At 39.0% G+C, this 18,618-nt stretch overlaps 1 protein-coding gene across 30 annotated transcripts in view; it reads right to left on the reverse strand.

Moving 5' to 3' along the window:
* The window catches only part of SCFD2 (sec1 family domain containing 2), a 394,530-nt gene that overhangs the window by 230,656 nt on the left and 145,256 nt on the right, over nucleotides 1–18,618 (reverse strand). For 29 of the 30 annotated variants that reach the window (XR_004958623.1, XR_004958594.1, XR_004958593.1 and 26 more), the window contains exon 5: nucleotides 6,348–6,597. Coding sequence is in view for 8 of the 30 variants with exons in the window: in XM_036253349.1 (XP_036109242.1) it covers nucleotides 6,348–6,597 (250 nt within the window). In the remaining 22 variants the exon portion in view is untranslated. Of the gene's footprint in view, nucleotides 1–5,015; nucleotides 5,282–6,347; nucleotides 6,598–18,618 lie in introns of those variants that run through there. The other variant, XM_036253462.1, reaches the window with a different exon arrangement.

The following is an 18,618-nucleotide window of genomic DNA, read 5'->3' on the forward strand; positions in this document are numbered from 1 at the left end:
TATTCTCAGCAAAATAATAAGTGGTCAATAGACAAAAGCACTCATGTTTATTGTCAAAGACGGGTGAATTGCCCACTAGCACGCACTGCTGGGACATGGCAGAGCCAGGACTTTTGAATCAAGGATTTCTGCCTCTGAGCCCTGTACTTTTCTTGTAGGATGACATTCCAAGTCTGTACAGATCTTTAAAATTAGTGTTTTGATTTCATTCTCTGAAGAGAATTCAAATGGTTTTCCTTTGTTTTCTCTTGTGACTGCCATGCAAACACTAACATACATGGAAACTGATACTCTCTTTGAACTTAGCAAGGCTGAGAAAGGACAACATTCAATGACATATTTAGGCCACACCAATTTTCTTTCTTTGCTCTCATTGCTGACACCCAGAGAGCCAACCCCGGTTATTTTGTGTGAGTAGAAAAGAGAGTTTTTGCCTACCACTCCCAAAGAATATCTATTAAAATGAAAGCAGTATCTCAAGTTTTGTTATGTTTTGTCAATTATAATTTCTCATTGTTCTTTCCACAAAAGGGAAGGATGGGGAGAAATAAAAGAAATTGTCAAAATTAAATTACATATTTAACATATGAAAGGAAATATAAATTTTACACACAAGGCAATTATTGTTAAGAGAGATACTGAAGTAAAAAAATTGTTTTTATTAGTTTTAGAGAGAGAGGAAGGGAAAGGATAGAGAGAGAGAGAGAAAGAGAGAGAGAGATTGATTAGTTACCTCCCACACATACCCAGACCATAACCTGGGTATGTCCCCTAACTGGGGATCAAACCCATGACACTTTGGTGTACTGGACAATGTTCCAACCAACTAAGCCACAATGGTCAGGGTAACATTTTAGTTTCTTTATAGCAATGCAGAAACAAAGATGATACATGCATAAAAATAAGAAGGCATAAGGAAACATCTACTAGTAGCTATTATGAACAGATTAAAAAGCACAAGCAATATCTAAAATATTAACCAAATATTAACTCACTGTTCAGAAAATAAGAACATGGTGGAATGATTGAACATGCATGGCTTGAAACAAAAAGTATAAGCAAGTATAGGTTAGAGAACATAATAAATGCAGTGGCTATGGAAGTGAGCTCATGGCAGGTTTAGAATTTTTGTATTTAAAGACATGGGCTCTACCTCTGGGACAACATCAAGCATACCAACATTCACATAATGGGGGTACCAGAAAAAGAAGAGAGAGAACAAGAAATTAAAAACCTATTTGAAAAAACAATGACAGAAAATTTCCTTAATTTGGTGAAGGAAGCAGGCATACAAGTCCAGGAAGCACAGAAGAGTCCCAAACAAGATGAACCCAAAGAGGTCCACACCAAGACACATCATCATCAAAATGCAAAAGGTTGAAGACAAAGAGAGAATCTTAAAAGCAGCAAGAAAAAAGCAGTTAATTACCTACAAGGGAGCTCCCATAAGACTGTTAGCTGATTTCTTAAAAGAAACTTGGCAGACCAAAAGGGAGTGGTAAGAATTATTCAAAGTGATAAAAAACAAGGACCTGCAACCAAGATTACTCTATCCTGTAAACCTATCATTTACACTTGATGGACATATTAAGAGTTTTCCAGACAAGGAAAAGCTAAAGTTCATCACCACCAAACCAATATTATATGAAATGTTGAAGGGTCTTCTTGAATAAGAAGATCAAAAATGTGAACAATAAAATATGAGCAATGAATACATGTCCATCAACAATAGAATCTACAAACAAAATGAATAAGCAGAACAGAAACAGACTCGTAGATACAGAGAACTTATTGTTGGTTGCCAGGTGAGAGGAGGTTTGGGGGGATAGGTGAAAAAAGTGAAGGGATTAAGTACAAATTGGTAGACTGATGAGTCTCAAAGGGAAGGGGGAGGGGGGCAGGAAGAGGTAAAGCAAAGAACTTATATGCACATTTGCATAACCAATAGATACAGACATTAGTGTGGGGAAGGTAGGAGGGGGGCAGGAGCGGGGAGGAGGGGGTCAATGGGGTAAAAGGGGAGGAACATCTGTAATACATTCAACAATAAAGATAAGTTAAAAAATAATAAGAAAGAAAGAAAGAAAGAAAGAAAGAAAGAAAGAAAGAAAGAAAGAAAGAAAGAAAGAAAGAAAAAAGAAATACAGACAGACAGACATGGGCTCTAGATCCAGAACACTGGGGTTCAAATCCTAGCTCTATCACTTAGCAGCTGGGTGATGATAACATGCTTAAGTTTTTAGTGCAGAAAAAGTGTTGCTTTCTTGATCCTGTCAACAGTTAAGGTTATTAAAACATAGAATTTTATAAAGTATAATTTTTATATTGATTAATTGCTTATTTTCAATAATACTTTTAAACCAAATTTCATCAACCACAAAATGTACACAAGGCATAAAGTAAATTCTGCACCCAATAACAAGTAACCCAAGACTAAACTGGAATAACATAAGCACAATGCTGTGGGCAAGTTCATTGCAAAAAGCCAGGCTGATCTAGCTCCATGATAGGTTTTACGACAAGGACATTTTAAACAATTTGTTGTTGTTGTTTTAAAATTTTATTTATTTATTTTTAATATTTTTATTTATTCATTTGTTTTTGCTACAGATGTTTCTCATTTTCCCCCACTGACACCCTCCTTCCCTCCCCCCCATCCCCAGCTTTGTTGTCTATGTTCACTGGTCATGCATACATGCATATAAGTTCTGTCATTTATCTCTTCTCCCCCAAACCCCTCCCTCCTCTGAGGCTTGTCAGTCTGTACCCCACCTCCATGTCTCTGGGTTAATTTTGTTCAGCAGTTTGTTTAGTTCATTATATTCCACAAATAAGTGAGATCATGTGATATTTGTCTTTCTATGCTTGGCTTGTTTCGCTTAGCATAATACTCTCCAGGTCTTTCCATGCCATCTCAAAGGATAAGAGATCTTTCTTTCTTATAGCTGCATAGTATTCCATTGTGTATATGTACCACAGCTTTTTAATCCACTCATCTACTGATGGACACTTGGGTTGTTTCCCAATTTTAGCTATTGTAAGTAGTGCTACTGTGAACATAGGGGTACATATATTCATTTTGATTGGTGTTTCAGGTTTCTTAGGGTAATGACATACTTCACAGAACTAGAACAAACACTCCAAAAGTTCATATGGAACCAAAAAACACCCCGAATAGCCACAGCAATCTTGAAAAAGAAGAACAAAGTAGGAGGGATCACATAACCAGATTTCAGGTTATACTACAAGGCCACTGTAATCAAAACAGCCTGGTACTGGCATAAGAACAGGCAGATAGATCAATGGAACAGAATATAGAACCCAGAAATTGACTCGACAATATATTGAGTTAATATTTGACAAAGGTGGCAAGAGTATATAGTGGAGTCAAGACAGTCTCTTCAATAAATGGTGTTGGGAAAATTGGACAGCTACCAGCAAAAAAATGAAGCTAGTACACTAACTTACACCATACATGAGAATAAACTCAAAATGGATAAAAGACTTAAATGTAACTCGTAGATCCATAAAAATTCTAGAAGAAAACATAGGCAACAAAATTTCAGACATCATACGCAGCAGAATTTTCACTGATACAACACCTAAGGCAACAAAAACAAAGGAAAAAATGAACACATGGGACTACATCAAACTAAAACATTTCTGCACAGCAAAAGAAACAACCATCAAAAGGGAAAGGGATTCCACTAGATAGGAGACTATAATCACCAATGATGCATCAAATAAGGGGTTAATTTCCAAAATATATAGAGTACTCATACAGCTCAGTAAAAGGAAAACAAAGAACCCAATTAAAAAACGGGGAGAGGACCTAAATAGACACCTCTCCAAACAGGACATACAAATGGCCAAGAGACATATGAAGAAATGCTCAACATCACTAATCATCAGAGAGATGCAAATTAAAACACTATGAGGTATTATCTCACACCTGTCAGAATGGTTGCCATCAACAAATCATCAAACAACAAGTGTTGGCAAAGGTGTGGAGAAAAGAAGACTCTAATACACTGTTAGTGGGAATGCAGACTGGTGCAGCCACTGTGGAAAACACTATGGTGTTACCTCAAAAAGTTAAAAATTGAACTGCCATTTGACATTTAAAGCAATTTGATTCTTCCAGTATATACTGGGGCACCCCCTCCTGTTCTACAAGATTGAGTCACAACATCCCCAACACTATCCTATTACTTTTTATCATGGAGTGTAGATTAAACATTCTCCTCAGCAGCTAACTGTAAACATAAACTCTACTTCTCAGGACACATGACTTTATAGCATACTTAATGAGGGTAGTCTAACTGACCAAGTAAAAGTCTATCTTCAGAAATAAAGTCCTTCTGGTGTGCACAGAAGTTGATACATGTGTGTTCCACTAGTGACTTCACTTGAGTCAAGTTTAAGTAGCATATCTCATCCTTCCTGCTTAAGCTGTACATGCAAAGTTAACCTAGGGAGAAATGTATACCAGTATTACAAAATGAGACGTCTCTAAAAATTTTAAATATACTAAAATTTCCACAAATTCTTACTTTTTAACCTTCAATTGCTAAACTTACAAATTTTCTAATATAAACATAAAAGTACCGAAGTGATTTAAAATGTGGAATCATAGTTAAAAGCAAGAAAATACAATATCCTGAGGAATCTAAAATAGAGAAACTAATAAAGAATGAAACACTGGGTCAACAATCAACTCAATCAAATATTAAATGAATTCTCTTAGAGCATGACTTCAATTCCCAAAATAATTCAGTAACATACTAATACTACAAAAAAGCTATCCAAATAACCTTAGCTAAAACACACCATCTTTGTCTGTTTCTGGAATTACGCATTTCAAGAATAACTTCCAATTAAATTCTCCTAGTATTCAATTTTACTTTGAATCAGATCACTGTTCTTAAGCACTGTATAAACCATATTAAAGCTTCAATATTCATTTTTAGCCAAACACATGTAATCACATATAGTGCTGTACCTAAATGGAATTGGAACAAATTCCACGAGTTTTCCTTAAGTAGATTTTATGTTGGCAAAGAGGTTCTGTGCTAAGCAAGAACACGGCTCATTTCTGTGGAAACTCGCTCGGTTTCCATTTCATCAGGGTTTGATTTACCATAACCAAACACAGGGGAGGTCAGCAGTGGCGCGAAGGAGAACACACGTGCGCGGGCGCTCGGTCTGACAGCCACAAGGCCTGCTTCTGAGCAATCTGGACACGCCCCCAGGGAGGCACAACAGGGGACAGGAGGAAAGGCTGGAAGATACACAATCTGCCTCAGCGGAGCCTTCCTGAAAGGAGAAGTCTACACACGCCTACACACACACGTTCATTTGTGAACGGAGACTCGGTATGTTTTCAAAGTATTTAAGTTTTATGAGTGAGTTTTAATAATATCCCACTTTCAAACAGACCCAGGCTCAGTCCGCAGTAATGGAAATAAGCTTTATAGAAAATATAAATAAAAATATTGAGTTTGATACAGGATAAAACAAATGAAGGTCTCTATGAGTTATGTAACAGTTCTTACTAGAAGTGAAAAGTTGGGTTTTATTATATTTAATTATATAATTCTCCCAAATTAATATAGCCTACTTTACTGGGATGTTTGCGTATTGTTTTGGATACCACCAATTATCTGAGATTCAAAATGAAATCTGAGAAGTCAAAATAGAAAACTACTCTGAAAAATGGCAACTTTTTAATGCTATAACATTGTGTAATATCTTAGGAAAACATTTTATAAAGATTGAAATGACAATATCAAAGTGAATATGTCAACAGAAACCTTTTGAATAGGATGAACCACATTTTATTTTTCCACTAAGATATTATGTCCTATGAGTATTTTGCTATTTTATAACAAGGCTTTGGCTCTAAGGAATATGAATTCTGACAAGCAAGTAGAGGCTATTTCACTCCCATGACTGGAAAAAAAAGAAAAATACTGCAATGAGAACCTCTGATCCTAAAGGCTATCTAGCATTCATCAGACCTTATGAAATTCCAAACCATTCCAAAGAAGATGGCTATGTCCTCTTTCTGAAATGGCTTTTGTTTATTTTATTTTATTGTTGATTTTAGAGAGAGGAAGAGGGAAAAAGAGACAAAAACACTGATATGAGAAAGAAACATAGACCGGTTGCCTCCCCCGCAACCTGGGTACGTGCCCTGACCGGGAATCAAACCCTCCATCTTCTGGTGTATGGGATGAGGCTCCAACCCATTGAGCCACACTGGCCAAGGCTAAAATGGCTTTTATTGTTAAACCTGTTTTCTGTATCACTGATGTTTATGTCCTATGTCTTTGTTAAACACTCACCTGTGATTTTTTGCAGCAAAGGTGACAACTCAGACTCCTCACAAAAGGTTTGAGCCAATGCTTTCTTCACCTTTTCTTCAGTTTCAGCCAGGTCTTTGTCCTCTGTGAATTCTCCAGTGACAGAATAAATATATATTAGGAGGATCAACAGCTCTTCTGGGCTGTAATCATCGTTGGTCCTCTGATTCGAAGGCTTAATCATGGGCAGCAGCTGATTTAACACAACAGGCATCGTCGACTCACCCATGCTCTGAAATAAAGGTGGTAACATGAAAATATGTCAGTCTTGTACAAAGATGTAATTCATGCACTACATCAGGGTGCAAATGACTCTGTGATGTTTGCTGCCTAGCTTGCTTCTTACATCTTTGTTTCCCGTGCTAGAGAGAATACTGCAAGAAAGTTGGCATTAGAGTTGTTTTTTGAAAGATTTGGTTTATAAAACAGCTAGACAAGTTGTAGATCATCTTATATTACCTTACATATTGCCTAAACAGAGTCCACTAGTTTTAGAAATAAAATTATAAGTACTTCCCTGGCCGGTTTAGCTCAGCAGTTAGAGTGTCAGCCCATGGACGAAGGGTCTTGGGTTCAATTCCCAGTCTAGGGCATGTATCTGGGTTGCAGGTTTATCCCTGGCCCTGGTCAGTGTTGTGTGGGGGAACCAACTGATGTGTCTCTCTCACATTGATGTTTCTCTCTCTTTCTCTCTTTCCCTCCCTCCCTTCCACTCTAACTAAAAAAATCAATGGAGAGAAAAAGATGGCGGCAGGCAGGACCAGAGGGAGGGTGAGTGTGTAAGAGAGTGAGCTAGTGTGCGAGAGAGTGTGAGTAGATGTGAAGGTGATGACCAAACTCGTGCTGTGCAGAGACGCAGAGCAGAAGGTTCCTATGCTGTGGACAGAGCAGCCAGCTACCACAGTAAGCAGCTCTTCAGGGCGCTTCTCCCTATGCCACAGGGAGGTCCCACCATTTTGGAAGATCCTGGGTCTTCCCTGGAAGGAGGCAGTGGGAGCGGCTAGGGGCCAGCAACCTGAGCCACCAGTGCACCTGGCACCATCAGACCAGTGGACACCCTGTGTCAACAAAGACCAGTGCACAGAAGTGGAGTTGTCAAGGTGAACGGCCGGGAGCCCAGCACTATCCTCCACAGTAGCAGCCCAATCAGAGTCCAGATATACTCCCAGCAACAGAGGCTGGGGAGCAGACATCCATCCCCAGGCAACAGAAGCACAGATCAGGAACAGAGAACCATCCCCAAAAACCACAGCAAAGGCTGAGCAGGAGCTGAGCTCTACTGGGCAGCAGCACTCCCCAGCCACCAGCAGCAGGACCTGAGTCTCCATCAGGGCCTGTGCAACACTGCTGCCCACAAGAGCAGTGGGAAGCCGGGGTTCTATAGGAGCCTGGGTGACCCAGAGGCCCACAAGAGTGGTGGGAAGCTGGGGATCTAGAGAGACCTGTGCGACCCAGCAGCCCACAAGAGAGGTGTGAAGCCAGGGTGCCACAGGGACCAGTGCAACCCAGCGGCCCACAAGAGCGGTGCAGAACCGGGGATCCAGAGGGACCTGTGTGACCCAGCCACCCAAGGTGCAGGCAGGGAGTGCGGCTCCAGCAGGGCCTGAGCAATACAGCTATAGGTGGCACCAGCGACCAGCTGGGAACACAGCTTCAGAGGGACCCATGCAATCCAGCAGCAGCACCTACTTGGACACACCAATACCAGCCCCCAATAGTCAATCCTCCAGGATCCAGAGCAGGCAAGAGGTGACACGCAATAGATCAGTCTGGGAGGCACAGTAGCCTTATTTGATATATAGTGAGCTGCCTGCACATCAAAACATCCCTCACCAGGTATAGAGCTACCAGATGGCTAAAATGTGGAGACAAAAAAGTAACACCCAAAGGAAAGAAAAAGAGAATCACTGGAAAAGGAACTACAGGAAATGGAAGAAAGCAACTTGTCAGATAAAGAATTCAAAGCAATGATTTTAAAGGTGCTCAAACAATTTGGTGAGAACTACAAGCAACTTAATAAGAATTATGAAGAGCTCACTGGGAACTACTTCAACTTAAAAAAAGTAGAAGCTATGCATAAAAATCAAGAGGAAATAAAGAATGACATAGCTGTTATAAAAAAATAGCTTAGAAGGGTTCAATAATAGATTAGAAGAAGCTGAAGACCGAATCATTGACTTAGAAGACAAGGTAGAGAAAAACACCTAAATAGAGTAGCAAATGGAAAAAAAGTTTAAAAAGCAGGAGGGGAGTTTAAGGGAGCTGTGGGACAATACAAAACGTAACAACATTCACATTATAGGGGTACTGGAAGGAGAAGAATCAGAGAAAGGATTCGAGAACCTGTTTGAAGAAATAATGACAGAAAAATTCCCTAAACTGGTAAAGGAAAAAGTCACACAAGTCCAGGAAACACAGAGAGTCCCAAGCAAGATCAAGCCCAGAAGACCCACAGCTAGACACACCATATTAAAAACAGCAAACATTAAAGACAAAGAAAGAATCCAAAAGGAAGCAAGAAAGAGACTGAAAGTTACCTACAAGGAAGCTCCCGTTAGACTGTCAGCTGATTTCTCAATAGGAACGCTGCAGGCCAGAAGGGAGTGGAATGAAGTATACAAAGTAATGCAAGGCAAGGGTCTGAATCCAAGGCTACTCGATCCAGCAAGGCTATCATTAAAAATTGAAAAAGAAATAAAGAGCTTCATGGATAAAAAAAAAAAAAAGCTAAAGGAATTTACCACCACCAAACCAGCACTGCAAAAAATGCTGAAGGGACTATTGTAAGAAGAAAGAAAGAAAGAAAGAAAGAAAGAAAGAAAGAAAGAAAGAAAGAAAGAAAGAAAGAAAGAGAGAGAGAGAGAGAGAGAGAGAGAGAGAGAGAGAGAGGGGAACACAGGCATAAAATTAAAATGGTAACTAATAACTATCTATCAATAATTACCTTAAATGTAAATGGCTTAAATGCTCCAATCAAAAGACATAGGGTAGCTGATTGGATAAGAAAACATAACCCATATATATGCTGTCTACAAGAGACCCACCTCACAACAAAAGACTCACACAGGATGAAAGTGAAGGGACAAGAAAAAATTTTCCAAGCAAATGGAAATGAAAAAAAGCTAGTGTAGCAATACTCGTATCTAACAAGATAGGCTTCGAAAGAAAGGCCATAATAAGAGACAGAGAAGGTCACTACATAATATTAAAAGGATCATTCCAACAAGAGGATATAACCCTGGTAAACATATATGCACCAAAAACGAGAGCACCTAAATATATTTTAAAACTTCTAGAGGACTTCAAGGGAGAGATCAATAGCAATACAATCATAGTGGGTGACTTTAACATGCCACTGACACCACTGGATAGATCTTCTAGACAAAAATTAACAAGGACATAGAGTCCTTACAAGACGAACTAGATCAGTTGGACTTCACTGATATTTACAGAACATTTCACCCCAAAGCTGCAGAATATACATTCTTCTCAAGTGCACATAGAACATTCTCAAAAATAGACCACATGTTAGCACACAAAGCAAGTCTCTACAAATTCAAGACGACTGAAATCATATCAAGCATCTTCTCAGATCACAATGGCATGAAACTAAAACGCAATTACAATAAAAATACACAAAAACATTCAAACACTTGGAGGCTAAATAGCATGTTATTAAACAACGAATGGGCCCTGGCTGGTTTGGCTCAGCGGTTGGAGTGTCGGCCTGCGGTACAGAGAGACCCGGGTTCAGTTCGAGCTAAGGGCGCGTACCTCGGTTACAGTTTGTCCCCGGCCCTGGTTGGTCGTGCGGGTGGCAGCCACTCGATGTGTCCCTTCACATCGATGTTTCTCTCCCTCTCTTCCTCTCTCTCCCTCCCACTCTATCTGAACAAAAAATGGAAAAATGTCCTCAGGTGAGGATAAAAACAAACAAACAAACAAACAAACAAACAACGAATGGGTTACCAACGAGATCAAGGAAGAAACTAAAAACTTCCTGGAAACCAATGAAAATGAACACACAACAACACAAAATCTATGGGACACAGTGAAAGCAGTCCTGAGAGTGAAGTTCATAGCACTACGGGCCTACCTCAAGAAACAAGAAAAGTTCCTAATTGACTTTCTAACCCTACAACTTAAATAACTAGAAAGTAAACAAAAAGAAAAACCCAGAGCTAGTAGGAGGAAGGACATAGTAAAGGTCAGAGCAGAAATAAATGACATAGAGACCAAAAAACAATTCGAAAGATCAATGAAACAAAGAGCTCATTCTTTGAAAAGATAAACAAGACTGATGAACATTTAGCCAGACTCACCAAGAAACAAAAAGAGAGAAACCAAATAAACAAAATAAGAAACAAAAGAGAAGTAACAACTGACACCACAGAAATACAAAGGATCATTAAAACATACTATGAACAGTTATACACCAACAAGTTGGACAATCTAGCAGAAATGGACAAATTTCTAGAAATACACAGCCTCCCAAAACTGAACCAGGAAGAAATAGAAAACTTGAACAGACCAATAACAACAAAGAAATTGAAGATGTAATTAAGAAACTCCCAGCAAACAAAAGCCCAGGCCCGGATGGCTTCATGGGGGAGTTTCACCAAACATTCAAAGATTTAATACCCATTCTCCTCAAACTATTGCAGAAAATCCAAGAAGACAGAACACTTCCAAACCCATTTTATGAGGCCAGCATAATCCTAATTCCAAAACCAGATAAACATACTACAAAGAAAGAAAACTACTGGCCAATGTCCCTGATGAACACAGATGCCAAAATCCTTAACAAAATATTAGCAATATGAATCCAGCAATACATCAAAAACATTATTCATCATGACCAAGTGGGATTCATCCCAAGGATGCAAGGATGGTATAATATTCGCAAATCAATAAATGTGACACACCACGTAACAAATTGAAAGATAAAAATCATGATCATATCAATAAATGCTGAAAAAGTGTGCGACAAAATCTAGCACCCATTTCTGATAAAAACGCTCAGCAATCTGGGAATAGAGGGATCATATCTCAACAAAATAAAAGCCATATATAAAAAACCTACAGCCAACATCATATTCAATGGGCAAAAACCTAAAGCATTCCCCTTAAGAACGGGAACAAGACAGATGCAGACTTTCACCACTTTTTTCAACGTAGTACTGGAAATCTTAGTCACAGCAGTTAGACATGAAGAAAAAATAAAAAGGATCCAAACTGAAAAGGAGGACGTGAAACTGTCATTATTTGCAGATGACATGATATTGTACATAGAAAACCCCAAAGACTCCATCAAAAATCTACTAGATTTAATAAATGAATTTGGCAAAGTAGCAAGATACAAAATTAATGTCAAGAAATTGACAGCATTCTTATACACCAATGATAAACTCACAGAAAGAGAAACTAAAAAAACAATCCCATTTACCATTGCAGCAAAAAAAATTAAGATACCTAGGAATAAACTTAACCAAAGAAGTAAAGGACCTCTTCACAGAAAACTACAGGTCATTGAAAAAAGAAATAGAAGAAGATATAAAAAAGTGGAAGCACATACCTTGTTCATGGATTGGAAGAATTAACATCCATACTACCCAAAGCAATCTTGAAAAAGAAGAACAAAGTTGGAGGGATCACATTACCAGATTTCAGGTTATACTACAAAGCCACTGTAATCAAAACAGCCTGGTACTGGCACAAGAACAGACATATAGACCAGTGGAATAGAACAGAGAACACAGAAATGGACCCAAAGTAATATGCTCGATTAATATTTGACAAAGGTGGCAAGAGCATACAGTGGAGTAAAGACAGCCTCTTTAATAAATGGTGTTGGGAAAATTGGACAGCTACATGCAAAAAAATGAAACTAGACCATCAACTTATACCATACATGAGAATAAACTCAAAATGAATAAAAGACTTAAATGTGACTCATGAATCCATATAAGTCCTAGAAGAAACTGTAGGCAACAAAATTTCAGGCATCATACGCAGCAGAATTTTCAGTGATACATCACTTAAGGCAACAGAAATAAAGGAGAAAATGAACACATGGGACTACATCAAACTCAAAAGCTTCTGCACAGCAAAAGATACAATCCTCAAAATAGAAAGGCAACCCACTGTATGAGAGAGCATAATTGCCAATAACATATCAGATAAAGGGTTAATTTCCAATATATACAGAGTGCTCATACAACTCAACAAAAGGAAGACAAAGAACCCAATTCAAAAATGGGCAGAGGAACTAAATAGACACCTCTCCAAACAGGACATACAAATGGCTAAGAGACATAGGAAGAAATGCTCAACATCACTAATCATCAGAGAGATGCAAATTAAAACAACAGTGAGGTATCACCTCACACCTGTCAGAATGGCCACCATCAACAAATCATCAAACAACAAGTGTTGGCAAAGGTGTGGAGAAAAGGGGACTCTAGTACCCTGCTAGTGGGAATGCAGACTGGTGAAGCCACTGTGGAAAACACTATGGTGTTACCTCAAAAAATTAAAAATTGAACTTCCATTTGACCCAGTGATCCCACTTCTAGGAATATACCCTAAGAAGCCTGAAACACCAATCATAAAGAATATGTGTACCCCCAGTTCGTAGCAGAACTATTTACAATAGCTAAAATCTGGAAACAACCCAAGTGTCCATCAGTAGATGAGTGGATTAAAAAGCTGTGGTACATGTACATAATGGAATACTATGCAGCTGTAAGAAAGAAAGATCTCTTATCATTTGATATGACATGGAGGGACCTGGAGAATATTATGCTAAAGGAAACAAGCCAAGCATAGAAAGACAAATATCACATGATCTCATTTATTTGTCGAATATAATAAACTAAAGAAACTGATTAATAAAATTGACCCAGAGACAGAGAGGTAGGGTAGAGACTGACACACCTCAGAAGAGGGGAGTTGTGGGGGGAAGAGACAAACCACAGAGCTTATATGCATGCATGCATAACCAATGGACATAGACAACAAAGCTGGGAAAGGGGCGGGGGGGATGGGGAGCAGGGTGTCAATAGGGGAAAAAGGAGAAAAATCTGTAACAAAAACAAATTAATAAAAATAATGTTTTAAAAAATCAATAGAAAAATATCCTTGGGTGAGGATTAACAACAACAACAAAATACAAGTTCTTCAGACACCAGAAATTTAAAATAAAAATAACATATTTGTAAAGTAAATGATTAAAAATAAAATCACGCCAGTATTTATATATCCAAATGAATGCTGACACTCCTTTGGAGGAATTACCTCAGAGTTTGCAGCATATTCTTTTAATATTCTTTATATTGGTAAAGGGGTTCAAGATATCTTTGGGTTAGTATTAAGGTAATTCACCCCAACACTTTGAAAACATTTTTGCTTTTAGCTCTTCCAATTTCTTGAGTGATATTTAGCAGAGAATTTCAAAATTCCCCACATGTGAAAACAGCATTGCATTACTGCAATAACTGCATAACTTCCAAAGCACTATGCCCAGTTCTAGGACAGATTCTGAGATTTTTGGTGAATAGATAAATCCTTATTTTTATAATGGGATTTAATTTCACCTATAATATAAAATAACTCTATAAAGCTTAAGTATTTGTATTTATTTTAAGACCAGGGTCCAAATTATCCCAACTGGCAACTTTCACATTGTTCATTCAGAAGTCTGCACTGAGCATCTACTATGTTCCAGGTACTGTTCTAGGTCTGGGGATACAGCAGTGAACAAAACAAATCACCTGCTCACATACAGCTTACATTCTAGTTGGGGGAAACACACAATTAAAAAACTAAAGAAGTAAAATATATAATATAGCAGATGGTGGCAAAATAGAGAAAAACAAAGCAGGAAAGGAAGATGGGACTCTAGGGTGTGTGTTTACGTAGGTGAGGAAAGGCCATGCGAATGAGGGAGTACTGGAATAAAGAGACCTACAGAGACTCTCCTTCTGAATGAAGTTGGCAGCAAGCAAGCAGAATGTGACTCTGTATTGGGATGACAACCCTAAACGAGCTTTTCTAGTCAAGGCACTTCTACACCTGAAAAACTTTGGATATATCATCTCAAGGTTAAGGTTCACAATTATATTATTTGGTACACGAAAAAACAGCTGTTACCATTTATTTCCACAAAAAATCTTGGATGTTCACAATGTATCACAAAATAAAATGGTAAGTCTTTGGAATGAATAAAGTACAAATGGAAAGACTAGAACAGAGATTTTACTGTAACATGGTGACAAGACATGATTCACCAAGTATAAACACACCCACTTCCCAAAGGAAGCAGCTGAAGTTTCGAAGGTATCCTAGAACTGTCCTATAGCCTCAGGATTCTCTTGAGAGGAACCTTCAAGTGTTCTTTCTTTGCTTTATAAGCTGCCAAAAGCAATTTCAAAGAAAGGAGCCGTGTGGTTGGCCTGTTCAGGAGAGGGGCCATGGAGGTTGCCGTATTTTTAAATTTTTCTTTTTTTTTCTTTTTACTCTATCACCAACTCCTTGGATGACATTAAGCAGATTCTTTCATTGCTTTATATCCCATTTCTAAAAAGCAAATATATACATCAAGTATCTATCCTACAGAAGGCCTATGATTCTACAGAAGGCTTATGAGTCTCTTCCTAGAACAAAAGAATTTTTTTTTAGAGATAGTTATAAAAAACAAAATATGGTAGGATAATCATCATAACCATTTGAAGACTCACTCACTAACATCTGGCCATCAGAGCATCATAATCTAAGATATGTTGTTAGAGAGCAAAATCCCTTATTAGTGACATTCTAGCAGACTTCTGTTGGCTAGGTAATACCTCTGCCCACTAATCTCTAATACTTCATTCTCATCTGCTTAATGCATTCCAAGAATTACTGAGTTCAATACAAAGCCAAAAATACTGATCAGTCATAAAGAGGCATGAAACAGTGGAAATAAAGAGGCTCCATCTCAAAAAACCTGATTCCAATTCTGACTGCTCCACTATCTAGTTCTTTAACCTCTTAGAATCTCAGTAAACCTCTTAGAATCTCATGTCTAAAATGACATGATATAGTTAGAGGATGGCTGAGCTCCTAAATTATATTTTTGTGAAATTCTCCATTTTCACTCTCTTCCCCCTCGTCACTCCCCTCCCCCCTTTAAATTACCATTGGTGGTGGATGGCTACGCATCATGCTCTCACTATTGGCTACACAGCAAAATATAAGTATTCAAAAAAAAAAAAGTTTTACTGTGGAAACACATGTAGACACAGAAATGCTGCAGACATGTGTGCAACATGGACTGATATACATAATGTATTTCTTAATTCTGTCCACTAAGGGGATCTAGAATTTGTGACACCCAGTAGTAATGAGCATACCCAGTGGTCAGATCTAAGTCTCTAACATTCACAAATAAAAGGAAACAGGGATCCTTGGAAAAATGGCTAATCCTAAGGGTGAGTCTAGGAAAATACAAGAGGAACCTGGAAATCTTGTAGTGCGAGAAAGTAAGGAAGTCCTAAAAAAAAAAAAGCCCAAAAGAATGGAGGCAAACCAAAGGACACAGGAGACAACTGGAAGACCTCCCAGTGGCCAACGCTGAAACAATCTGAGCAAGAAAATTAAGTTGCAATGGATTATAATCCAAAGTACATATAAAATAAATGTGCATCACTCCATATTGATATGGATTAGTAGTTGCATTAATTAATAAATATAGGAGAAGAGAAAAATCTTCCTTACACAAAATCCCTAATAGTTTATTTAGATACCCCTCACTTGGAGGTAGAGCCTAATACCCCTACCTCATGAGTGTAGGCTGCACATGATGATTTCCTTCTCAAACGTCGTGTATAAAAAGGGGAGGGAGGAGTACTTGACCTTAGCCGGAAGATCAAGGTTAACATTAAAAGTGATAAGTCATACTGATATTGATTGTGTCCCTAACATGATGTGATAAGAATGTGACGCTCACTTTTGTGGTATTCTCCTAAACCCAAAACCTCATGATGAAACATCAGATAAATCTTAACTCAGAAACATTCTACAAAATGCCCGGCCAATACTCTTCAAACCTGTCACGGTCATGGAAAACAAGGGAAGGCTGAAAAACTATCATACACCAGCTGAGACTCAGGAAACATAGACTAATGAATTTGGGATTGTGGAACAGAGAAAGGACATTAGGGGAAAACTAGTGAAATCCGAAAAATGTCTGGAGTTTGTACTTAATCATAATGGAGCAATATTGGTTTCTTAGTTTTGACAAATGTGCCACAGTGATGTCAGATGCTAACAAAAAGCTGAGGGATAAACAAAATCTCTGTACTATCTTGGCAACTTTTCTATAAATCTAAAACTATTCTGAAATAAAACATTTATTGGGAAGGGAAGAAGGAGGGGAGGGGAGGCCAGGGGCGCTCAGAAGAGACAAGCACAGGTGTAGTTTGATATCCCTTCTGTTAGACTGAAAATTCCAGGAAAGAGGATTTCAGCTCGGTACCGGAAGAACTACAGCCAGCACAAGGTAAGGGGCTGACTAGGAAGCAACAGACGTCCTTCCCACCAGTGGCAAAGGGAGGCAGGGTGCTCATCTGGAAAGTGTGGAACCAAGGGAATCCTGTGCCGCCTGGACTGAGAAAGAGAACTGGAGCGTCCTAGTGCTATCCTTGACAGCATGGCTCTAGACTGGGTATTTATCTTCTGATCTTCTCTGCGCTGAGAATGAAACCTCAACAAGAAGGAGGAAAAACATCAGTGATTCCCTAGATTTAAAGCTTTTCAACGGTGAAAGAAAGAATCTGAGGAGGATTAATAATGAGGATATGGGAGTAAGACTATATGCCTGGGTTTGAATCCTGGCTGTACCACTTATTAGCTTTGTGACCTGGGGCAAGTTACTGAACTTTGTCAAGTATCTCTCTTCCCATCTATGAAATGGAAATAATACCACAAATACTTGAATATTAAGCAATCCCAACCATAGGCATCTATTTTAATAATTCTGAGACATTAGTTAAACTCCTTTGTGGTTTTAAATAGAGTAATCTCCACCATGGGGCAGTCTTTGTCAGGACACAAACAAGGGGACATCCTCTTTTCTGAGGGCTAATTCTGGGGAAAACACTCTCCCTTACATTTGAGGATAGATAATAATAGCTTTTGTTTCACAAAGTTTTTTAAGGATTTAATAATAGAAGTAAATCACACAGCCCCGTGGCTGGCACAGAGCCTTGCATAAACATTCGCTATTACTCCCATTACTATCGCCTGCCGCTCCCAGACTCCTGCCTTTCCCAGCAGAAGTGATCAGATGATTGGTAAGGGAATGAAATGCCTTCTAGGAATAGGAAGTGAGCAGTCTCCAAGGAGGGAGCAGCAGCCTGCAAGTACTGGATGTGAAACCACATCTTGGAACTTAACTGCAAAGTTAGTCAAAGGTGAAAGGCAACGTAAACATTATTAAACACTGCCATTAAAAAAGCACACACAGAGCTTACCACAACCAAAGCAAAAAAAAAAGCCTTCTTTATAAAATACCAGGGATTAAATTTCTTATTCATTTTGCTAAATGGGCCTGCTGGTAGGAGGTGGAAGACTGGAGCTGTGTCTAGAGTGACAAAACTATCCTGTAGACTGGGGCGCCTGTTATTTTTGAATGAGTCCCCAGTACCTCCATACAAAAGGCCCTCTGTAAAACACATGTTGTCTTTAGAAAATCCAACTTTTTGGCTGAATTAAAACACCTCTGCAAGGTCAGAGTGGCTCTCTGTGCTGCTACCTCTGCAGGCACGGCGAGCAGAGAGGCCATGTTCTGTGCAGCTGCAGAGCAGCGGGCTGGCTCTACCTGCTCGTCCACGGTACAGAGCCTGCAGGCACTCAGTGGAACCACGCCACCCTAAGGTGCTGCTGGAGAACTCGACTCTGCAATCCCTCCAAGCTCCTGCTCAGTCCCAGGCATGCTGCCAGTGGGGGCCTGAAGGAGTGCCTAAGGCCCTCCTCCCCCAAAGCCTCGCGCACCATCCTTGCAGTAAGACTTGCCCCTAGGCTTTAAACTCCCATAACAAGCCATTCTGCATCTTTACATGTCCCAGGCAAAGTGTAAAAATGTAACTTAGTATGTGTAAGGATAACACATGAACTCATTGATGCACTTATGCATTCTTTATTGTGTACATATGCTGTGTACATATCCAGGTGCTGTGATACACTGAGCATACACAGAACAAAGGAAGACACA

The sequence above is a fragment of the Molossus molossus genome, unplaced genomic scaffold (genome assembly GCF_014108415.1).
Source record: "Molossus molossus isolate mMolMol1 unplaced genomic scaffold, mMolMol1.p scaffold_m16_p_1, whole genome shotgun sequence".
In the NCBI taxonomy this organism is placed as follows: domain Eukaryota; kingdom Metazoa; phylum Chordata; class Mammalia; order Chiroptera; family Molossidae; genus Molossus; species Molossus molossus.